This window comes from Ascaphus truei, chromosome 1, assembly GCF_040206685.1.
Source record: "Ascaphus truei isolate aAscTru1 chromosome 1, aAscTru1.hap1, whole genome shotgun sequence".
In the NCBI taxonomy this organism is placed as follows: domain Eukaryota; kingdom Metazoa; phylum Chordata; class Amphibia; order Anura; family Ascaphidae; genus Ascaphus; species Ascaphus truei.
In genome coordinates, this window is record NC_134483.1 from 93,519,043 (window position 1) to 93,544,521 (window position 25,479).

The 25,479-nt window shown below is 42.0% G+C and overlaps 2 protein-coding genes across 3 annotated transcripts in view; one reads left to right on the top strand and one right to left on the bottom strand.

Moving 5' to 3' along the window:
* Positions 1-26: 26 nt before the first annotated feature.
* PTCD2 (pentatricopeptide repeat domain 2) lies at positions 27-21,068 on the bottom strand. The gene is made up of 10 exons (XM_075591931.1): positions 20,808-21,068; positions 18,915-19,007; positions 17,403-17,532; positions 16,493-16,610; positions 14,651-14,729; positions 11,791-11,882; positions 7,288-7,401; positions 6,016-6,090; positions 3,324-3,437; positions 27-311 (listed from the first exon to the last, which is right to left on the bottom strand). The coding sequence occupies exons 1-10, from the start codon at positions 20,908-20,910 to the stop codon at positions 87-89; spliced, it is 1,143 nt and encodes a 380-aa protein (XP_075448046.1). The 5' UTR covers positions 20,911-21,068; the 3' UTR covers positions 27-86.
* Positions 20,908-25,479, top strand: part of MRPS27 (mitochondrial ribosomal protein S27) — a 107,238-nt gene continuing 102,666 nt past the window's right edge. Inside the window, exons 1-2 of one of the 2 annotated variants that reach the window (XM_075591907.1) lie at positions 20,908-21,192; positions 24,819-24,896. In XM_075591907.1, the coding sequence (XP_075448022.1) occupies positions 21,114-21,192; positions 24,819-24,896 (157 nt within the window). In that variant the 5' untranslated portion in view covers positions 20,908-21,113. Of the gene's footprint in view, positions 21,228-24,818; positions 24,897-25,479 lie in introns of both variants that reach the window. The other variant, XM_075591916.1, reaches the window with a different exon arrangement.

Below are 25,479 nucleotides of genomic sequence, written 5' to 3' on the forward strand. Positions count from 1 at the left end.
GTCAAAAATGCAAGTTGCATGGAGTAGGAGTCCATTGTTTTCATTTATAACGCTGTAGAGCAAGACATTTATTCCAAGTGATGCAGCTATTCCATCAACAGCGCAGACTGAAGAGGTCGGAATGTCCGCCGGCTGACTTTCCTCTGGCTGAGCAAATGCAAGTTGTGCGTGCGTGCATGGGGAGTATAACACAACATGTCATCCAGTGTGTCTGCACTTATTTGTCCTGAATTTTGAAGCCTGGTATAAACACTATGAAATCTTGTGTGAAGCCCCGAGTCATGTTTCAACTTCTCCCTGACGAAGGCCAGCTGGAGTGATCCAAAAAAATAAATAAAAAATACAAGCATCAATTATCTACATATAACACCTTAATCATGCCACATTTTGGTCTTTACAGGGATTGCCCATTTAATCACACTTATTTTGTAGACCTGATTTTACACGTCTTTAATAATAAAAAGGAAGCTACAGTTCCCAACTCAGACAGCTTTCTGAACCTCTTAATGAAAAGCGAATTGTCTGCATTCAAAGTAAGTTAAGATTATTTGTTTGCTGTAATGCTATGTTTGTCTGGCAAAAACAAAACAAAAAACTACCATGATCCAATTAGAACCCAGGACGTGTATTCTTCTAAACATCACGTCCTTCCTCTGGTTATATTAATCCAGAAAAAGGCTACAATGTTCTCTTATTCCCAAGAGAGGTGCGTCACATTAGCTGTAGGGTCACAAATCTTGCAGTATAAGGCCGTGATTATAGTGGCCACGTGCGACATTGCGCGCCACGACAAATGTCTGTTCCTCAATGAGGCCGCCCACAGCGGGCGCGAAAGCTGCAGAGTGATCGCGCGGGCGATTTTTGAAAAACAATTTTTTTTTTCCGCGCGTTGGCTGCGTCATGTAAGGCTTTGTCCATAGTGAAAGCAAGCGAGAGCGCTACTTGCCTCGCGCGAGCTTTCCTCTCCGGCGATGTGTGGACTGTAGGTTTTTGGGAAGTGAGGGGGTGGGCGCAGTTATGGCGTGTCAAGCATGAGAACACGCCTTTAGCAAATAATAAAATGCATAATGCCGTGCAATTTACAGAAGTATTCTGCAAACACACGCGTGCGAAAACATGCTTTGTTAAAAAAAAAAAATCATTTATTTTATTAAATTAACAATTATATACAAGTAAATGGACAATACATCAGAAATGTATCTCCATAAATTATCATTGATATTTCTGTCATGGTATGAATTAAAGGTTCACGTTTTTAAACCTCAGAAATAACATTTTCAATAGTTGAGTTGTCCATATTCTCAGAGCAAGCACAACTCTACTGACAAAAAGTAATTTGAACAGTATCCAGGCAGAATAGCTTACTTAATTTTCATTGGCTGTTAGCCGCTCACATGACCAGGCTGTCTCGCTTCAATAGCAAACAAGTTTGTCTCCCCTGCTTTTGGTATCCTTGTATCTCACGTGCAAGCTTGCGCTCACTATGGCCATGCGCTTTGTAATACACACGTTTGTTTGTAGCGCGAGCTATGTAGCACTATGGACGAGGACTAAGCGGTTCAGCCAATGAGGGCGAACCAGCCTGGTGACGCGTCCGCCATGCCTCCCCATCAAATCCAGCCTCTGTGCATGTTTCGCGCAAGCGACAGGCCCGCGTGGCAACTATAATCGCGGCCTAAGTTTTATATACAGTAGTATATGCGGCTATTGTAAAGGGGTTACATTGTGGTAGAAGCCCGCTGCAGTAAGGAGAACTAGTTACTGCTTACGTGCGTGTGTATAAAAAAAGATTATATGTTCGTATAAGTGGCATTTTTTTGGGACCAGGTAAATGCACTTTTAACTTATTCATTGTATATAATAATTTTTTACATCAGCGGAGCATCTGCAGATGCTGTAAACCCAGGAAATTAAGTGCTTCTTAACCCTTTCACTGCCAGGGGGTCAACATTACTAACCGTCTGGCAGCAAAAGGGTTAGTACCCCACAAAGAGCGATGTGCACAATTACGAGGGGCAGAAATCAAGGCTGTAGCATCACGTTCCTGGCAACTTTTGATTGAAGTAATGCAGGGGTGCTCAACTCCAGTCCCCAACAGGTCAGGTTTTTCAGGATATCCCAGCTTCAGCACAGGTGGCTCAATCAGAGGCTCGGTCAAAGATGGAGCCTCTGATTGAACCACCTGTGCTGAAGCAGGGATATCCTAAAAACCTGACCTGTTGGGAGGGGCTTGAGGACTGGAGTTGAGCTCCCCTGAAGTAATGTATGGAGCTGCCTTGATGAACTAGCATGATAAAGTAATTTCGGAGTACTGGGATTAGACAAAATAGAAACCCAAAACATGTAAATAAAAACTTGTAGATTTTGGATTCATTCCTTCCATAGTCACAACAATCAGCAGAAGTTATTTTTTTATGGGTCCTATTGGTATACTGTATGTGCGGGCACATTTGCAGTACAAAGGATCGGTGAACATCACCTTTTTTGAGCATTTCAACTTCTGCCCCCATGCTTGCTAACTTTCTGGGTCAAAGGCATTTTGCACACAAAAAAAAAAAATTAGGTTTAAGAAGGAAACATTGAATAAGAGTTGGGTTCCATGGCCTTACAACACTTTTATATTGAACAGGAATCATGATTCCTACAGTAGGTCCAGCTAGTTATAGATGTACTTATTTTTGGAAGGCAAGGTTCCCCAGGTTTAGCCTTCCAGAGAAATACAGCCCACAGGCTAGTTTTGCACGGCAACACAGACCGGTAGCCTTTTGCTGTAGTGATTATTGGTTGCTTAACCGTTCTTGAAAATTCGCACAGTTGGTAGCTGCACAGGACTTTTCAATATACTGTATAAAAGGCGTTAAAACAAGAAGACGTTTGTAAAAAATACATATGCATGTATATCCAATATATTTCTCAAACATGAAAAAAGACATGGAAAAACAACCAGTGCTTGGTCAGAAATAAAGACGATAAACAATCTTTAATTTGTTTTAAAATTCAGTATGAGGCATTGATGCACAGAGATGACATACAATGCCCAAAAAATGAAGCATGTTAATGAAATTAACTATATAAAATTGTCTTAACTTTACGCTAGCCCCAGTGTCACTTGTTAGTATGTTCTGACTCCAAGATTTTACAATTGTAAACATTTTGTTTAAAAATATAGAATATGTACTATTATCAGTATTCATATAAAACAAACATTGATACCTTTGGCAGCGGAGTAATATTCATGCTTTGAATATTGGTCCAAGACATACTGTACTGAGCACCACTGCAGCTAAATTGTGCTGTGACTGTATGACTGACAATACACTCACCCCCTGGTCAGAGAATTCCAGCTTCTTCACAAATTGTTGGCCAGTAGTATCCGCTGCGGTCTCGAGTGTGTGCAGCACATCTTCCATCGTACCAGTGTGTGCCTTGATGAGAAACTTGAACACAGAATAACAAAAAAGTTAAGAAGTGGTTTAATCAAACTCTGTTACGGGTTAATTCACCCAAACAGGCTTTAACTCCCATTCAAGTCAATGCCCGTTCGGATGCGTTAACCCGCAACAGTTTGATAAATCTAGGGGGTTAGTATCAAGATATGCAACTTATCTGCCAATACACATCTCTATTAATAGGGGTTGTGTTAATGGTTTACTGCCACCCATGCCACAGTCAAACTAGCAACCTCTCCTCTAGCAGAGGGAGCAGCAATGCATTGCAAATGCGAGACAACTGCAAGGACAGGGACAGCTAGATCTGTAAGGTTGCTAACCCCCCTCACTTCTATATCCCCAATCTTCAGGGGTCTGTTTCAGGTGTCACAACTGGAACTCCCCTTCCTTGAATATTATTCGCCTCATGAGGCACTCAGATGATCGTAGCAGGTGGGGGAACATTACACCTATGAAACTGTAATGCAGGTCTTTAAATCTAAAATCCCTTATCTTTAAAAACACATTATTTTCCACCCGTCTACCTTTTGTGAAGTAGCTCTAACCATTCTTATCTATGATGTAGCCCATCAAACATATCTTGTTATTGACATATTCTATTTGTTCCCTAGCAAATATTAGTGTTGCTTGCTCAACATCAATACACATATTAAGGAGTTTAGTATTTCTAAGTTTACATAATTCCATATTAAATACTGTATACAACAAGAGACAGGGGGTGCTCAATGCTACATCCAATTGACAAAACATATATGATGAAAAGCATAAAGTAAAATACTTCAATAATAATATTAAATACTTGTAGTGTAGTGTAGGACCTGCATTATTTTGGTTATACCTTGACGTTGGTATGCAGGCTTATGACGCCTTTGGCCAAAGGGTTAAGTAAATAACCAAGTATTTAATATTATTATTATTATTATTGAAGTATTTTACTTTATACTTTTCATCATATGTTTTGTCAATTGGATGTAGCATTGGACACCCCGTCTCTTGTTGTATACCATTGCCACGCTCAGTAGCTCTCTGGTTGACATAAATATATATTCATCATGTGGTGGGTGTGGGAGTTTGAGCTTGCTGGGAATGTGTGTTAAATACTGTATACACTGAAGGACAAACACACATATACCCAGTAAGCTCATACAAACCCCCAAAATTACCACAAAATAAATATGTATATAAGTGTAAAGAGGAGTGCTACTGAGCGAGCATCCATCTCTCTCCCAAGCCATGACCATAATAGTACAGGTCCTAGCACTAACTGATTAAAATTCTTATTTACCTGTATAATTACAGGAAGAATGATCTGCATTGGATCTGTCACAAACAGCTGCATGAAAAGACCTGTACATATGGAAAGTGGGGAAGGGATTTAAGCTCGCCCCTCCCCACTTTCCATATGTACAGGTCTTTTCATGCAGCTGTTTGTGACAGATCCAATGCAGATCAGTATTCCTGTAATTATACAGGTAAATAAGAATTTTAATCAGTTAGTGCTAGGACCTGCGATATTATGGTAATGCTTTGAAGTGGCTTGCAGGCTTATAATGCTTTGGCCAAAGGGTTAAACTAAATGACCCTTTTTTCAAGAGAGATAGATATCTATCTATCTGTGTATTTTTGTCATATTGGAAGTAGCTCAGGGCTCCCTTTGTGTTATATATATATATATATATATATATATATATATATATACACACACACTGAAGGACAGCAAATAAAATTACAGATGTGGCTCTGCAAAGATTTTTCTTTTTTTTACAGCTCCTTGGAGTATTGGACATATCCTTTAGTATTCCTATTTCAAATCGATGTTCTTTGCTAAATTGGTTTTCGATGTGTTGTGTGCAATCTATTTTTCAATCTACGGTATGGTTGCCTCCAATCCAGTGATTACTCTGTATTTATTAAATGCGAGAGGGGTATAAAAACCATTGATGGAGTTATTGTAACAGGCCATGTTTACTATTTTGGCTATCCACATATTTTTCTATGTATTGGCCAAAAGAAGTGTGTGTATGTGTGTGTGTGTGTGTGTGTGTGTGTGTGTGTGTGTGTATATGTGTATGTATATGTGTATGTATATGTGTATATGTGTGTATGTATGTGTGTGTGTATATGTATTTGTGTATGTATGTATGTATATGTGTATATATACACACACACACACACACACACACACACACACACACACACACACACACACACACACATAAAAAACAAATACACCGTACTGAACTAAAACCCAATATCTGTCAAGATAATCGGACTTGGTTGCCCAGCTTGTTTTGCATTTAAATGAAGTAAAGCCTCAATAAAGTGCAGCAACCTGAAAACCTATAGAGAAGCACAGCATTGCGGCTTGGTCCTTTGCGTGCACCCTTCCTGGGGTGGATAACAAGCTAAACCAATAAAGTAAATTCCTTACAACAAAAAAACAAAAACAAAGCCAAATGGCAAATGTTATGTACCGTATGTTAAAAGCAGCTGGAAAATTAATTCAGATATTTTTTTAGCTAGTCTGTTAAAGTAAAATAATATCCATAAATCAATGAATACTTACATGTAAATTGTTGCATAGTTTGCCGTCAGTGTTCATGATCTGAGAATAAATAGACTTGGCTACGGCAAACTCGTTCTGTTAATAAAAGTTAACACATTCATTTTAGCTTCTGGAAGTTATTGTTCACCCAAGTCATTTATATGAATGCAAGAAGGACCTTTTAATTTGTACCAAATGGATTTCAGGCTAAGAAAACTAATGGTTATAGATGGACAGTTCAGTATAGCTTGCCACTCTTCCCTTAATTTAAAAGGTCATCTTCTAGAACAGATTATAACATATTTTAGGCGGTGTACAGATTCCTTGCTTTCATTTGCAAGCTGCAACTCTGCGATACAACATATTAAGCTTGTGCTCTTTTGAATACGTCACATAGTTGCTCTTTCTGCTCACTGAATACAATGCAATGTGTCACATCATGAAATCATATGGTAAATAATGGTAATTTGCACAAAGAATACTGCACCTTGAAAGACTGCTTAGTACAGCGGTGCGCAATCTGTGGGGCGCGACCCCCAGGGGGGGCGCGAGACTGCCGACGGGGGGCGCGGGGTTTAGAGGCCCCGCGCGCTTCCCGAAGGCACTTAAATTAAGTGCCGGGGGAGCTGCAGGGCCTCTGTAAACCATACTTACCCGTGGCTCCGGCGGCTTCCTCCCGGCGTCGCCATGGCAACGCGACGTCAAAATGACGCTGCGGGGTCATGTGACGTCACGTTGCTATGGCAACGTGACGTCATTACGCCGGGGCGCGGGTAAGTTGGGGTTGGGGGGGGCGCGGGAGCGAGGGGACAGCCGTCAGGGGGGCGCAGGGAAAAAAGTTTGCGCCCCCCTGGCTTAGTACATGGCAACAAAGGGAGCGCCAATGTCCTCAGCATTATAGAAATATCTTCTAGTACACTGGTTTTGGACCATTTAGGACCCGTGGAACCCTTCACAGATGTATGGCGACTCCTTCAAAATGTATTGCGACTTTGTGGAACGGCACTTATTTATTGTATGTAAAAATACTATTACTGTAGTAGGGCTTTATATAGCTTACTATATTACACAATGTATAATAAAGTACTACCGTTAAATTCTTTTGAATGAATACATATAAAAAACTATGGCAAAGGATTGGGTTTTGATGAATACAATATCAATTGTTCACAAATCTGGTTTCAGGAGACACCGGTTGAGAACCACTGTTCTACAACACTTCTGTACTGTATGTGCTACATAAATTTGTGCATCTGCAGTATAAAATAGCAACACAAAGTAAAAACATAATACCCTCTTCAAAGCAAGTGCTACCGCAAAACAGAAAGCTTGTCTTGGAAGATGATCTCCCTTCAGCTCTATTTCTTCTAGGAGGTTTGTGCAGATTTTCCAAGAATGAGAGTTGTTCTGTAAAAAAAAAGAAAACAAATGGTCCACAGCTATTATAAATCACTTAGTCTTGGCAGCTCTACACACCTCACTCTGACCTTTGATAAACAATTGCTTTCTGCAACCAACAACCTCAGTGTCTAAAACAAAACAAACACACACAAGCGCACTACAGATTTGTAAAAAGTGTATCACAAAATGTAATAAAGGTCACTGTGACCAAAAGACAATAATCAATCAATGAAATGTACAAAACAAAAACACATAAAAATACACATATGAAGCATATACTATGTATGGTAAATCACACCCTATAAATGCCAAACCAAAACATAACTTCAGTGCAGTAAACCACTAGATGAGTTAAAAATACATCCACTGAGGATGTTTAATCACTCCTAGAAAAAACAAACCCAATTGAGGGGAACGAAACTAACCGCAAGAAGTGGCAGCAGGGGCTCAGTGTGGACGCAATACTGTCCGGACACACGAACACACGGCAGGATAACCGCTCTGCAACCACTTCCTAGGGATCTCGTTCCAGCCAAAGGGAGACTGCGCACAGCTGCCTCTCGTGACCCCTACCGGTTTCGCAATCAATGCTTCGTCAGGTGGTCACGATTGAGGCAGCACATGCGCATTAAGTACCCCTGATCACCAATGAAATCAGCTGGGTATTGTGTTGTCGCTAAACGCGACACAGCAAATAACAGTAATTAAAACAATGTCGCTTAGTGTGATGATATAATAAAAGTGCCCAGTGAGAGAAAATGTATTAAAACATATAATGAATAATGTCGCTAAATGCGACGCTATACACAAACATATATAACGTGCCTAATATAGATGTGTTTAAAGCATAATGAAAATATATGCAAATAAGATAAACACAGGGAGGGGGGAGTGGAGTGAAGGGTCACCTTGTAACATGGGTAAACACTTATCACAACTTTTATAATTGCATAACAAAATTAACTGAGAAATTTCTTTCACCATCATTTAACGAGCGGGTTTCCCGTACTGTTAACCGACCACGGTCAATTGCAAGTTAGATCTACCTAACACGAGGACACAGGAAGAGCGAGTACAACAAGGATATAAAATAAACCGTTTATCCGGCCTTTCAGTAGACCAAGATCATGTATGAATGATTAAATACTAAACTTTTTCAAACTAGGCCGGGGGGACTCCTGGCAGTTACTTATAGGGGAGTATATTAACCGGGGAGAGCCTGAGGGTCACGGGGTCTTCTCGTGTTAGCCAATCAGAGCCAGAGCTAGTGGTGGCCCAGGCGTGTTAGTAGTTTAGGGTGGGATTGGAGTCAGCGTCCTATGGCCAAACACGGGGGGGGGGGAGGGCGGGAAATGTTCAAGTCGGGCTTAAAAGTTCTGTCCCCTGAAAGCCCACCTCTGACCTGTGCTTGATGATAGCGTTCGGATCTCTTCGCTCTAACCGGGTATGTGCACTGCGATTCTTCTTTTCCTGGACACCCCGGTAGACCTCTGCCTCTCCCCATCAGCTCCCCCCCACCTCCCAGACCCAGCGCTGGAGGCCCCCCAACAGCCTAGAAACCCATCCCCCCCCCACCCAGTGCGGCAAACAAACAGGATAATGGCTCCCGCATCCATCAGCGATCCCGCCAATGGCATTGCCGGAGCGCCTCTCCCACATCTCCAGGGCAGGTGACCCCCTGCCTCAGCCTTCTCGCGCTGCGGAGGTGGTCTCAGCAATCAAAAGCCAGCGTTTGAGGAGGTTGACGGGTCTCTCAACCTTCCCGGTCGGGCAGTTGGTTCTTCTGGGAATTTTTGTCCGCCAGCCACTCTGAAGCCTGATGGGGACCCCTCCCCCGCCCCCCCCCCCCCCCCCCCGCGCGCGCGGCACGGTCGCAGAGAGACCGGCAAGTCCGCTCTCTGTGGGGCCGGAAGTTCAACGCCAAGCTCGCATGCGAATTGTGGCATATCTTCCGGTTGTCTGATGGATAGTTGTCTGCCGTTTCTCGTCACAATTAGCCGAAATGGGAATCCCCATCTGTAGTTTATACCTTTCTCTCATAGTAGCGAAGTTAGAGGTTTTAATTCTCGGCGCCTCTCAATAGTTGCCCTAGCGAGGTCGTTAAATTTTTTTAGGGGTTCTTCTTGAAACTCGATTACGTTTTTGTCCCTGCAGGCTGTTATTATTTTTTCCTTAGTGGAGTAACTGTGCATGCGCACAATCCCGTCTCTTCTTTTTGGGTCGCCTGATTTGGGGGCCAGCGCGCGATGGGCTCGGTCCAGCTCCAGGTCTTTCTCCTCCAGACCGTCGCAGACACACTTGAAAAGATCCATCAGATAGGGCCCAAGGAGGTCAGGACGAACCTCTTCCAGGACATTGCGGATCCTGAGGTTTTGCCTACGGTCCCGGTTCTCCTGATCCTCCAGGCTCTCTTTTAGGCAGGAAACCTCGGTGCCGAGGCGAATAACCTCCTCGTCTGCCTCCGTTCGCACGGAGGGCCGCATCTAACCTGTTCTCCAGGTCTGCTGTTCTCCCCGTGAGGCTGCCAATTTCCTCTTTGAGCTCGGAGGCCAGATTTTTAAAGTCCTGCTGGAGGGATCTGTATAATTTGTCATGAGAGGATGACAGCATTCCTTCCAGCATTTCCTCTAGATATGCTCGGGTGATATTCCCTTTTGCCGCGGATCCCTCCGTTAGCCTCCTTGGATCTTTTCTTTGAGCTTCGGCACCATCTTGCTCGCCGGGTTGGGTCCCCGACCCTCGTGGCGCCGGCGAAAAATACTTGTTAACTCCCTTCGAGGTTTGTGTTTTTCCTCCCTGAGACATATTGGGGGTTTCTTCTGCCAGATTATAGCAAGTTTTGGGCCGAATTTTTTTTTGGGGGGGAAAGTTGCTTAATTATCACTTTATCTGTGCGGGTTCCTAGAGCTCCCTTCCTATACTGCCCTATCGGTCGACGACACTGGAGGCCCCCCCCCCTGGGCTCAGCCTTTAATTATTTTGAATGAATGGGGGTCTGATTGGCCTTCTGTGGGACTCCTGTGCACAAGCAGGTCTGCCTGAGCCCTTGCCCTGTGGCCTCCGTCCTGCCTCAGCAACACCCTGTAGGGGGGGTCTGCAGCCCGAGGCTCCAGCTAGGTTGTACTGCAGGGGCAAGGGGGCCAGCGTTTGGGCTCTGGGTGTATCTCTGCTCGTTTGTGCTGTGTCAGGGTGTCAGTGGCTGTGCAGCTCTGCTCTCCTCTAGCCTCCCTGTCTTGTTTTTTTAGGGATACATTCTATACCCATACATTTTAGAAATGATGGATTACAATTAGGAACCTCTTTGAAATGTTTCAGTAATGGGTTAGGGGTAATCCCTTTTCCACTATTTTCAGAACTACGCGTTTCGCCGAGGAGGATTTTGGACACCGTGAGCCACCGTAGGAAGACCCAAGCAGCCGTTCGTTGCCAGATCCTCCGGACACGGAAGTCGCGGAGGAAAGCTGCTGTGAGTTCATGAGTGCAGCAGTATTTTTAAAGTTTGCCCATTTTCTTGCATTCTGTACATTTTTTCTGTCAACTTGTTTTGAATAAAACGACTCCGTTTTTACTTCTATGGCATATTATGTGCACGAGTGATACCAGAGGATTCGCTTCCAATCTTCAGGCAGTGAGGATTGGATTTACACTGAGTGCTCCTCACTCACATATGGCCATATTACCTCTACAATCAGTGACCTCAGAAGTGACCTTCCAGACGAGGTTAATTACTGTGTGATGGGCAGGCACTCACACATGGCTGTGTGAGAGGTTTTATAATTATTGCTCACCATCCCCTCCACTCCCATTCTTTCTGCACTATTTGGCTATATGCCACACTAAACGATTGTACTAATTTCGTTTTTCCCTTTTCTTTGTTTTTGCGCTCACCATATAGTGCATCCCTACTGTATGAGGATCCTGGGAGATCCTCTTTCGGCTGAGCAACAGCGAGGAATTGGGGCCAGTATTTCATTTGTTATTTATTTATTATTTTCCACTAGACATCTATTTCAGGTTTTCCCCGTGATTTAGGGACTATTCTAATTATTGGATAAGGAGCGCCCCAGTTTTTCTTTGTATCATTACCTTCAAATGAAAACATTCAGATTGCAGTTCTCTTAATTGGGGTGAACCCTGCCTTTAAATGTAGCAATGGAAATATTGAAAGGTCACTTATGAAATGTTTAGAGAATGTTCTCATCCAGATTATTCTTTACATAGTTCAATAGCTTTCCATGTATCTTCCCCTCTTCATACCCCCTTCCACGGTGTAGGAATGCTAGGTAGGTATACATGTAGTATGTTGGCTGCAGGAAAATACTTGGAAATAAGCCAATCTTTTTATGTCCCTCACGTCTCCAGTACTCACGGTTTAGAGGTTCTGATCCAACTCACCAGTTTGTAGCATATGGCAAATGCCAAAATGTATGTCTCTTTGACAAATTTTACACCTCGGTTTCGCATTTCCACCAGCACTTCTAAAGCACCTGTCAACAGATTATGAAACAGTGATTCCTTTAAACACATACAATTATAGACGACTTAAAAGAAAATGAAGTATACATGCCAAAAGTTTATATATTAATAAGACAAAATTCATTTAATTTCTGTAAAAAAAAGGCAAATTCTTCACAGCACATGATCTTACAAGCCCCCTAGGTTACCACCTTAGGCTGCGCTTATAGTGCCTGGCGATGCGACTCGCTGCAAAACAAATTTACTCCGTCGCATGCGCTTATAGTAAGCGCGTCGCATGCGCTTATAGTGCCTGGCGATGCGACGTCGCTGCAAAACAAATTTACTCCGTCGCATGCGCTTATAGTAAGCGCGTCGCATGCGCTTATAGTAAGCGCGTCGGAGCAACCAAAAATTTTGAAGTCGGGTAAATGTGATTTTTTTTTAGACAGTCGCCACATGTGACTGTCTCTAAACCAATCAGAGCGCTGCCCGCCCCCTTTGTGACATCACTGGCCTTGTCGCCAGCGACGTCGCGTAAAACTAAAGTTTAACTTTCACTAGTGGTGACGGGTGACGTCATCGGTCGCTTCGCCGACACTATAAGCGCGGCCTTGGGCATATTTTCCGGCTTCATGCCACAGAGAGGTGGAAGATTTGAAATGACAAAGAACCTGTAGTGTATTACAAATGTAGCCGAATTTTGCTTCCTCGTGGGATATAAAAAGCATTTTCTTGTGGCTCCGGGGAGGTGACAGCCACAGGCAGACAGCCGATGTCAAGGGATGGCCGTGGGGTTATCCCCTAGGAAGTTACATTTTGTAGCGATGTAATGAATAGTAAAAAAAAGGTAAAAAAAAAGTGTGATTTAACATTTAGAGGGCCCAAGATGTAGCTCCATGATGGCCAGCACATAGGACATAATCTTCTGCTTGTTACATACTGTAGTAGTAGGTTGGAAAAAAAAAAAAATTAAAATAAAAACAAAATTGGGTGTGATATAGATATATCCAATAAAGAATATCACTTGTGAGCACATTCACATGTCTTAGACAGGTCTGCAACCCTGCCTTTCAACCATTATCACCTAGCAGACGGTGCTTCCACTGCCGCAAGGGATTCTGGGAAATGACATGCAAATGAGCACACCACCTTTTGCCTGGAATATCCATTCACATGGAGCCCATATAATCAAATGCATCTATGTTTACACAGCTTTTAAGCACAGCGTGGGACTAGCAAAGCAAGTCAAACCACTCATAGACGTGTTTCAATCTTAATGGGTATCATCAGTGCGAGGTTGGTTTATACTTGCTTTGCAGTATTTCTAGACTGAGTAGGTTTACCATATACATTTTAAATTATGGTGGGTGAAAAAGGCGGAGGTTTTTTTTTGCCCTTTTCACCCACCATAACTTAAAATGTGTGTGTAATAATATATATATAAATATATATATGATACGAACCAATCCAAAGACCAGTAAAGAGACAGCACACCGCACAGGGTTAATCCAAAAATCTATATTCACAACATGAAATACACGTAAGCCAACGTTTCGGTCCCACAGAGAGACCTTCCGCACGGCCCTGAGGAAGGTCTCTCTGTGGGACCGAAACGTTGGCTTACGTGTATTTCATGTTGTGAATATAGATTTTTGGATTAACCCTGTGCGGTGTGCTGTCTCTTTACTGGTCTTTGGATTGGTTCGTATCATACTTATTTTCTATGGGACTAGCATCTGCTATTATAACCTTTTCTACTGCAGTGTGCTGACTGACCTTCATGTGTATAAATATATATATATATATATATATATATATATATATATATATATATATATATATATATATATATATAGTGGTCGACAAATCACCAAAAAATCTACTTGCCGAACAAAAAAAATCTACTCGCCACACACACACACACACACACACACACACACACACACACACACACACACACACACACACACACACACACACACACACACACACACACACACACACACATATATATATAGACACACACACACACACACACACATCCAAGTTCAAACTATACTAAATTTAGACGACGGATAATGTTATGCTATATTTGTATTTACAGTATATTGATACAGAGGAAGGCAAACAAAAAACCCCAAGTGAAATATATATATATAATAAATATATATTTACAGTGTTCGACAAACCTATACATTTGCACGCCCCGTGCGAGTGGATTTAACATCGTGGCGAGCTCCTATTGGCCCAAGCAGCACACGTGTGGTACTAGGTGGCGAGTAGATTTTTTTTGTTCGGCGAGTAGATTTTTTGGTGATTTGTCGACCACTGTATATTTATATATATTATTACATATAATATTATATATATAGACACACACACACGTCTATCAAGTTCAAACTAAACTAAATTAAGATGACACATACTTTATCCTATATTTGTATTTACAGTATATTGATCTAGAGGCAAACAAAAAACCCCAAGTGAAATATCATCCAATGATATCCCTCACTGTCATTACTTAAAGTTCAGACACACATACCTAGAACAGTAATGCGAGAACGAAACATCACAAACCCTCGGAACTGAACATTGCAAAAAGCTTCCATGGCAAACAGGAGATGTGAAATGGCAGAATATCCTACGCCAGTGAAAACATTTACACACAGGTGTTACGTTGTGCTTACATTTTTATTGTTTAGTGCTGAAAAGGTCAAGTAGATTCAAAACATTACTGCTCAACTCATCTTCTTTCACGTTATGTTGTAAATACTAAATGACAGGACGGTGTACTTACGTTCATACTGGCCTTTCGTAAACAGCATGTCCATCAATATATTAAATGATGTACAATCGGAAAAGAAACCTCTCAGAGTCTGGAAAAGAAAGACAGAAAAATGAAACCATATTAACTTGAAACACAATTATGAGATATGGTTTCATATACTGTACTCTTATAGAGAACCATACACATTGGCTGCAGATAACTGGTACATGATCCAGTTAGTTTTCCAATAATATGATATATTCTGTCGAATGGTAGATCCTATACAGCAGGCCTGCACAACTTGTAAAGTGAGAAGGGCCGAACTGCTCCAAAGAAAACTGATTTGGGCCGCACGGGTAAAATCATCATCATCATCATCATCATATTTCCCCCAGCACCCCTCATCATCATATCTTCTCTCCCCCCCCCCCACAGATCATCATCATATCACCCTCCCCCCCCCAACCCAGATATGAGGGTGATGGTGAGGGCTGCTGGGGGAGATATGAGGATGGTCATACCAGATAGGGCCGTAGACTGCTTTCCTGGGGCTCAAGACAACTGTTCCATTGCCCCCACCCCCCCAGTATCGGCGGCCTTTGCGAGACTCCCCCTCTCTCTCAGACCCCCATCTCTCCCCCTCACATAATATATATTAACACTATTGCAATGTTTTTCAAAAGGGGTTCCCTGGACATCCCTACAGAGTTCCCTGCAATTTTCAAGTCATTTGAAAATGGTACCAAATATAGAAAAATGTACAATGTATATGATCTCAGACGCGCTATTACAGAGGGTTGAGGTTCCTTACAATGCACTATTAGAGGGAATTGGAGTTCTATAGAATTTCACAAAATAATTATAGATTTCCTTAAGGGGGGACAAAAAAAAAAGTTAAGAAACACTGCAAGGTAAAACAATGAAAACGTAGGAGATAAGCGACACTACTGAAAGTATCAAAATAGGAAACAATCCATGTATTGTATAAAGTGGCCAGATTAACCGATTTTAGAACACTTTCTATACATATACCGTAATCCGTTTTGATATGGTCATTAGAGCTACCCCGTGTTCATTTCTTAAACCTGTAATCCATGCTCTTTTTACATACACACAATATATATTTTTTCCTGACCTGCAACAAGGTGCCCCTGGATCTAAACCGCAGCACTACCTGCTATGGGGAACACCCAATTCCCGAGATATTTCATTTTGAAATCCCCTTATAGGAATTCTTGTCCAGGAGAAACAATATGGCCACTGCGGCCAGCCTCCCTCTGGCAGCCCATATAAATCTGTGCATCAGGAGACGACATTGCAGCCTCCAAGTGGGCTCTTTTTAGCCATTTCATTTGAAAGTTATGTTTGAGCATTGAATTTCCATCCGTGTGCACCGATCAATGAGGTACAATGATCCTATTTTACACACATCTTGGTTGAGAGTGCAGAGTACTCTTTGTGTATTTTCTCAACGTGATTTAGGCCATGTGAATCTAGAGTGGGTGGTGCGGTTGCCAGTAAGGAGCCTGTCAACTCCTGGGAGGAATGAAAGAAAATTGTTACCCGTTATAAGATTGAGCCCCATTCAGTGTGTAAGAACACACTTGTGAAAGTCATCAGTACCCAGATTAAACGATGAATCTGGCTGCTGAGGTAAATCTTACTTTCTTGTTCAATTCAAAACATGCGAAACAATGTATATGTTCTCTTCATTTTGGCATTACAAGATGAATTGCATTCCTCGCTGAAATGCCCCCTCTCCTCTACCGTTCTGTGGAATTAAGTGCTGGAACACACACAATACTCTTACTACAAATACAGGGTTCATTACGCTAACTGATCAACCCATTGCATTTTTCACTTTTGAATTACCTGGTCCTTTATAAGGTTAAATGCAGCATCTGCAAGGTCCAGTTCATAGCACAGCCTGAGAAAAATAGGTCCAAATCTAAACTCCCCGAACATAACATTTTTATTCTCTTCATGATACCTAAAAAAAAAAATAAAAAAAAAAAAAATCAAGTTAAAAACATAGTAACATAGGTCAGTCGAGTTCGACCATTGTTAATTTGTAATTGGGCAAGATACCCATCCGATATTTATAATTCTGTTGATCTAGACGAGGAAGGCAAAAAAAAAGTATCAGTGAAATATTTGGTAATTACATATTAGAACGGAAGAAAGTCCCTTCCTGACTCCAATAATAATTGAAATTCTTCTTGGATTAATGCTTCTCCTAGGTCATCATACAATCAGCATATCCCTATATACATTTCCTTTCTAAAGCTTTCCTTAAATATACCTACTGTATCTACCATCGCCATCTCCATGTAGTAGTAGTAGTAGTATAGTCCACATTTTCACTCTCCTCACTATACTTGTGTGAAATCTCCTTTCATCAAATCTCAACTGATAACCCTGTGACATTTATATGGTCCTCAGCAAGAAAGGTTCCAATCAAAAAGTTCCTTGTACTGACATTGGGTGCATCTGTAAATAGAAATCGTATCCCCTTCTTAGACACCTCTTGCTCATGGAAATAATCCTAGTTTGGATAGTCTTTCCTCGTAAACTGGGAGTGCCATCTCTGATAAACTAATTTAGAAGATGCACCAAATTGAATGAAAATAAATAGAAAATCTTTGTTCTTCTGCGCTGTACTCACTGGACAAATGTTCACTAATCACTCTGGTACCAAAAGGCCTCCATAGGGATTGAATCTGGTGGAAAAAAAAGACATCAGATTTAAGAATGACAGCGTTTTTAGATGCAAACACTTTACCTGTAAATAACTTGCTTTGCAAATTCTACATCAGCTGGTGTCTGACATAGATGGAGCAGCGTTTTTAATTCATCTCGAAGAATGATTCCGTGACTCTGTAACTTTCCTTCAATCATTTCAAAATACAGGTCTGAAATAAATGTAGGTTTGGCAGCAAAGTCAGTCAATATCATGAAGGTCCCTCCCTCAACGACAAACATCCTGTAAAGTGAGGAGTGTCAGCAGATTAGGGTCTTGCAACTCCAGTCCTCAAGGGCCAGCAGCCGGTCAGGTTTTCAGGAGATCCCTGCTTCAGCACAGGTGGCTCAATAGTGATTATGTGAATATGCATTGCAAAAACTGGCACAATGACCTCACTGTTACAGATTGGCTCACCAGTAATAAAAATACAAGGCGTTGTTTTTTTTTTTTTATTTGTGGATGGCGTAGAAAGATTTTAACATCATGGACCACATTTACTGAGCGGTGCTAACCCTTAAAGCCGCAATATGCTCTAATCACTGTAAAAAGTAAATGTCTCCTTGCTTTTTACCATTGTAAAGTTATTTTGCTGTAGTTATTAGCAAACCCACCCCCAAAAAAGTGTGTGTGTGTGTATATGTGTATATATACAGTGGTCGACAAATCACCAAAACATCTACTCGCCACCTAGTACCACACGTGTGCTGCTTGGGCCAATAGGAGCTCGCCACAATGTTAAATCCACTCCATATATATATATTTTTTTTTATAACATAATTAGAACTAGTGGGTAAGGAACCACTCTACTTTCAGCTCCAGGTACCCACGAGATGCCGGTGTGAGTGCTTGCCACAGTGCAATAAATAAGGCTGCCGGCATTACCCAAGAAGAAGCCAACCGAGGATGTTGCAAGTAAAAATAAATAAATAAAAATACTGTAATAATTAACAGCAGCAGCACCACAAGAGGACCACTGGCATGTCAGCGTTGGGTGATCGCTTCAGGGAGGACGCTGCTTTGTCACTTTTGGTCCAATTTATATGAATGGACTTTCATGTGGTTCTGTCCCAAAGTCATGGAAGGGAATACTGTTCAGTCCCGTAAAAAGTTATTCTGAATTTAAGTTGTTTACTTCAAAAATCAACAACTTGGTTATAGAACGTTTTTGTACGCCGGCCTTGCATGGAAGCCTTTTCATGCTGGCAATTTGCCATTCTGTACCAGCAGTTTCACCAAGTGCTTTAAAACAAGACTAGGACATTTTCAAAACAGAAGTTGTCGTTTTAAAGTCGACAGAATGTTGTTAACATTTACAATCTTATTTTGGTGGTACATGCACTGAGAAATAGAGTGCATAAGACAAAGGTGATTCTTTGGTCCAGATTTAATGGAGGGTGCTAAACTTTATTTAATTCCTATTCTTTCGAATGAGTTTAAGTTTTGGATCCTTTAGTAAATCTGGACCATCGACTAGAACCAGGGACTCACGTTAGGCCAAGTTATGAGCACAAAGCTATGCACACATACACACGCTTATCTAAATGCTACTACCTTTTTTCCCATGAATGTGATATTTAATAGCCAGTTTCTTCTGCTGAAAATCTTCAAGCTTCAGAATATCATCTGTTAAGAGGTATCGTTTAGCTAAAAAGAGAAATCAATCATCAAAAATACATTGAATTGCAATAAACATTTTTTTTTAAGTTAAAATTCAGTTAAGTCACTAAGGACCTTTTATAATCTAAGCACAGATTCATAGTTAAACTTTTTTAAATCAACCTATTGGTTTACTTTTGGATGGATAGCGTCTCCTCGGAAAGGCATATTAGCGTCTCTTTTCCTACACCAACTTTTTCACACCTGGTTCCAAATGCCCCTCCCCCCCCCCCTGTCCTGAGGATAATTATGCATTCCATTGTAACAAACCAACAGCTTAGTCACTTAGCAAATGCTGAGATTAATTTAAAACGTACCTTTACATTACAGCAGAGAGTATATAAGCAGAATAGTTGGCTGCCAGGGGCAGATGCCTGGCAATATCGCTCGCTACCTGCTGTGCGGTCTTCCCCAGGCCAGAGAGCAGTCATCAAAAAGCTGCTATGGGGTTGGCAGTCGTCACGGTTGTCTAGCTCATACCCCAAAATGCTCTGCAAAGCAGCGATTAGAGTATTGTGGGGTGCGACTTTGGCAAACTCATTGGTAACTTAGGCCTCGCCCAGGGTGGTGCTGAGCGGGCGCGGGTGGTGCTGAGCGGGCGCGCGCGCTCACGCTGGACACGTGACAATGCACGTGGCTGGCGTGGGCGGGCGGGTGCGCCTGCTCGGCGCTCAGCCGCTTGCCGAGCAAGCAAAATTGATTTTGCTGCTCGCAAGCGTTGTCACGTGAGCGGTTCGCCCAATGAGGGCAGACCAGTCCGTGACGTCGTGGCTGGCCCCTGGACGCGAGCGCACCTAGCCTCAGGGCAGGAAGGTCCCTCTACGAGGACCGAAACGTTGGCTGCCGGGTGTTCTTAATACACATCTTTTTCTACATTTGCGGTGTGCTGTCTTATTTTTGTCATCAGGATCCCCCTGGTTACTACGTACATATCCTTATGCTATGGGACAAGCATCTGCCTTCACCAAAAACGTGAGTGCAAACTGCCATACCAATGATATATGATAAACAATCACTGGCACTCCAATAGAAATTCAATAACCCCTCCCACCCTTCTTTTTCTTCTTTTCTACGTTCTTCTCTATCCTTTGTTAAGCTCATGAGAGACGCGTGTTATATCAATTATTTTATTTCAGATGACGAACTGTTAATGCTCTTTGTTGTATGGACAATATATTTGTTATGTCTTTCTAAAACAATAAAAATAAATTGAAACAAAAAAAAAAAGAAATTCAATAATGAATAGGTGCATGTCCCATATAAATAATAAAAGTATACATTACCGCATAGCAGCAAAAAGGAGACAGCACTCGGGTGAATGAAAATGAATGTATTAAATACAGCACATAGCTCCAACGTTTCGATACCACAGGGGGATCTTCCTCAGGGGGGTGTTATTTTTACATACATATACATACACTTAGATTGTAAGCTCTCAGTGGCACAGGCTCATTGTGCCCGCAAAATGTTACGTAATGCACTGCGTATGCGGTCAGTGCCATGGATGGAATTTAAAAAAAATGATTATATAATGTCAGACTTGGTCAAAAAGACACTGTGACCTCTGCTGCAGAACACATTGCTACTCTAGGGCATGTAAATGAAGCATTATGCATTACAGCGCATTTAATACATCAGAATTATTCGTGAATATCATGGTCGACAACACTTGTTTATAGGGAAGAACCAAGTAAAAATTTCAGATTAATGGGTTTCGTGACAGCAGGAAGATTTGACTGGAAGAATCTGGAATGGAAAGAGCGACCTCCCCCCTGCGTGTGCGGGTACCTTGGTGGGCGCAGAACGCCGGCTGCGTCAGGGTTCTGAGCAGCGAGCACCCAACATTCTCCAGCAACAACCGATTGGAACCCCACCGAGCGAGCGCCGCCATTCTGTCCCCTGACCGCACCAAGTGTGCCGCACGGGTAACAGCAACTCACAGCCAACTTCCACGCATGGGGCACGCTAAACCAGCGGGTTCAAGTTGTGCTATCATGGCAGGGCGGCGAGCAACAAGTGGACTGGCTCAGTTTGTGCCTCCCTCTTTTTTGTTGTTTACACCCCTATCGGCGAGATGATGTGGTATATTCCAAGATGGCGGCCTCCATGTTGAGTCGGTGTGCGCTGTACTCTAGGTCTCAGGTTGCAGCCTCGTTGAACGGTGCAGTGACAGGTACCGTCAGATCTGCGCCTCTGTGCATGCACACGGTCCTCTGGATATATATATATATATATTCCTCCCATAGCTGTGGGATAACGCGGCCCGGTGAATGTCCCGCCAGATGACTGTTTTACCTGCAGGCAGCAGCCGGGCGCTTGCTCGTCCTCAAGTTTATTTAAAAAAAAAAAAAAAAAAAAACACGACCTCTCCTACAAATCTTTCTTTGCTGAACACGTGAGGCACCTAACCTTCGCTGCCAGATATAGGGGCCTATGCAGAGAGCAGCGCTATTTCGAAATTCGCCATTTTTTGGAGAAAATCGCGCAGAAAGCAGCAGAAAATGGCGAGTTCCGAAAAACGCGCCAATTCTTCTTTTCTATTTGTAAAACTCGCCTCGCGGCTGGCGAGAACCGCAATCTCGCCAGTTTAAAAAATATCCGTATGCAGAGAGGCGCGAACGGCATCTAGCGGCTGTTCGCGCCAATAAAATGGCGCGATTGTCTCCGTTTTGCCTCGCCAAAAAAAACTGCCGCTCGCGGCCATTGCAAAGGGAAAAAAAAGGAGCGAATTTGTTTTAACACATTTCTGAAGCGCGCATCTCGCCAATTTAAACTCGCCACACGCATCCATGTTAAACATAGCAGAATTCGCACTTTTCTGCATATGGAGATTAAAACTCTCCAAAAAAGCTACTTTTTAATAAATTCGCCAATTTTAAAATTCGCTGCTCTCTGCATAGGCCCCATAGTGTGAAAGACTCACTGCTTTCGCGGGGTTTAAGTAGACCATGATACCTGTAGGTCTGCGAGATCCATTGACATGGGTTGTCTCATAAGGCCACTTGTGTTAACCGCATGCAGCCCAAAGAGTTATTTGTGTCATATTGAATTAAAAGTATAGATTTTTGTTTAAAAAGAGAAGTCACATTTTTGTACAAAATAACTTTTAGAATACAACATTGTAATCCCTTTGCTGTCAATGAGTTGCTGAATAGGAAGGGGTTAAGCAGACTGGATAGACCATGCTTCTTGACCTCTCAGGGGCTACAGGAAGTCAGCTGCTGTCATAGATGCAATGACAAAGGTCATGAGAGGCAGCACTGGTAATGCAGAGCAGTCCATGTCAGAAGCCAACCGCGTATGTCCTTGACAGTGCTTTCCACTCAGCAGTTCTATCTGATATTCTAGCATCATTAAATAAGGTAAATACTGTAACATGTTCCCCCACCCTCTGGGAGATTGCATGGTTACAGGGGGTGGTGTGGTGCATACCTGCTGGCTCACTGATCTGAGTCTATGGTGTTGTGGAGAACAGGACAGGCTTCTGGGGAAGTAACTGATTCTCTCACAGGGACAGCGCCTCCATCTCTTGCAGGCCCCAGGGATGTGGAGACAATCCCTGCAGGATAAATGACTTCATTTCCCCCCTGATAGATTGTAGTCTCAGGCAGGAAGGTATATTGGAACAGGATCACTTTATTCATACACACTGCAAATGGTCAGCTCACACAGTGGGTACAGGCAGTTCTTGGGGCTTCACCCTTAGGATGTACCCTGGACCTCCACTCCAGGCCACGGGGCCCTGAAGCAGTCCTATCTCTTCCCTTACTCCTTGGTGGAGTAAGGGGTATAGTCTCCCTTCCACTCCCCAAGGAGAGGGAATACAGATTGGCAGAGCACAATTGTGGGTAGACCAGCCTCTCTCAAGCAGGTAGAGGCACTGACTACATTTAGCAGTGCAGCTCCTTAAGTACAAGGGAAGCGGGTACCAGGTCTGAGTCCCTGATTGGACACACACAGGCCTAATCCCCTAGGCCCAGTGACTCACTGAAGCTGCTGTGGGTGGGGAAAACCCATTATTACTCCTGGCAGCCCTGCTGTTACCAGGGCTTACAGCCAGGAGGGGGAAGACTGGTAGCCAAGGAAACCAGTCCTGGCTACAATACCGTGCTGCATTTGTCTTTCCTAAGCAGTGTAGGTTGTATATGCATCACTGAGGCAATCTGTGGGTTTATGGTAATCACATTTCCATTACTTTTAAATGACTTCTGCAGCATTTATCATGCTTTGTGTGGCATGGGAGTCTATTATTGTGACTTATTTAGTGCCTCTCACATGTTCCTGCTGTCTCTGTCAGAGCAGTGATGGCCACATTTACTAAATAGTGGTAAGCGGTTTTTCACTTTATGGTCTATTCAAGTGATAATATATTAAGTAAAGTATACTTAGATGGAACAGTTTAGTAAATCAGGACTTGAGCATTTCCATTGCTAAGTAGTCCTCTGTTGTAAATCGTATAGTCATTTCCTGTTGCTGTTACTTCCCAAAGATATCATCATATGCACTTTTCTCCATTAAGTAAAAAACAAAGCAAGTTTTCCAAATCAACATCTGTTTTAAAGCATTTACTAGGCAACTTAAAATAAGTGGTTGTGGTACAGTATGTATACAGAATACAGCACAATGTTGGAAGGTAAGAGTGTAAACCTTTTGCATGCAAATTATGTTTGCAGCACCAGCCATGTATGATACACTTTACAATGGAATCCCACATAAAACAGACCCCTGAGTGCTGCCTCGTGTACAAACTTCTGACTAAAAGTTGCTTTGGAGGGGAATCTTCTAATGCTTCTCACAAAATATTGCAAGTTAAGATCGCTGTGTCTACTTTTGAAACTGAAATAGTGGACTTCAGCCTTTCTATACTCTGCGTCTTTCTAAATTCCCTGATCCCTTGTTCCCCTGTCAACTCAGAAATGTTGATGGCAGAAAGTATGGGTGTTAGCCTCAGGGTTACTCAACTTCTGTGTAGTTTGGGCGAAAGTATCCTCCCCTTTATTTGGAATGGGAAAGTCCCCTTTTGTTCATGAGTGGGGCTTACCCAGGACAACTCCCCCAATCTCTGGTGTATAGTGGTCCACTTTCATGGACATTCAATATTGATGTTGCTAGAGGCAGAGTTTATGGAAGGCCTTAAAAGTGGTATATAATTTTGGACATGAGTAAACGTCACCGCCATAAGACCCTGGAGAAGCCTAGTTTTATAAAACATATGCATTAATTAACACAGAGTAATATTTTCATAATTATTTGTTTGCCATGCCGAATTCAGGCACACAAATGTGTATATTGACAGTTCTTTACAGTAAGGGCAGTTAAAATGTGGAATTCATTACCCATGGAGACTGTGATGGCAGATACAATAGATTTGTTCAAAAAAAGGTTGGACATCTTTTTAGATGGGACAGGTATACAGGGATATACCAAATAAGTATACATGGGAAGGATGTTGATCCAGGGATTCATCCGATTGCCAATTCTTGGAGTCAGGAAGGAATTAATTTTTCCCCTTAATGGGGTTTTTTGTTTGCCTTCCTCTGGATCAATAAGTAAGTACAGATATAGGATCAAGTATCTGTTGTCTAAATTTAGCATAGGTTGAACTTGATGGACGGACGTCTTTTTTCAACCTCATCTACTATGTAACTATGTAATCTGGTGTTGGGAGACCACAGAACCAGGAGTAATAAACATTTGTACGTGCATGAGGCATCTGTGTGTATGACACGGAATGGGAATATACTGTATATGGGGGTAGTATGATAATACCCTCTGAACTCTGAATTATTTCTTTCTTAGGGAAAAGGTTTATTCTATCGGCAGCGTATGTCAACAGCCACAAATGGGAGAAAAGGGAAATAGAACCTCATAATTTAGGTAAGTAATGATACGAATTCATGTTGATATTTACATATGACTAATAAACCTACTGTATGATTAATATTTATTTTTCAATTAGTGATTGCTTTTTTTTTATTTGGAGAAAGGGTATTCCCCGCCCCCGCCCCACCCCGCACAATGGGGGTTTATTCATTAATCTTCGATAATGCCAATTGGGGCACTACCACAGTGTAATGAAGAATCATCAATGTACAGGCAGTCCTCGGTTATCCGACACAATGCGTTACTCAAAATGGCGTTGGATAGCGAAACGTCTTAAAACGAAACACGTTTTCCCATAGGAACACTGTTTAAATGAAAGGTTCCATTCCCAAAGGCATTTTTAACACTAAAATACACCAAATATTTTATTATATATATATATTTATATTTTATGCAGGCAATAAGATATGCAGCACATACATAAATTATATAGTGTATATTCTGTATTATATATATAATATAACATAATAAATAATATATTATATAGTATAATATTATATTATATAGTATAATATTATATATATACGCTCTTACGTGCTTATATGTGAATGTGTATATATATATATATATATATATA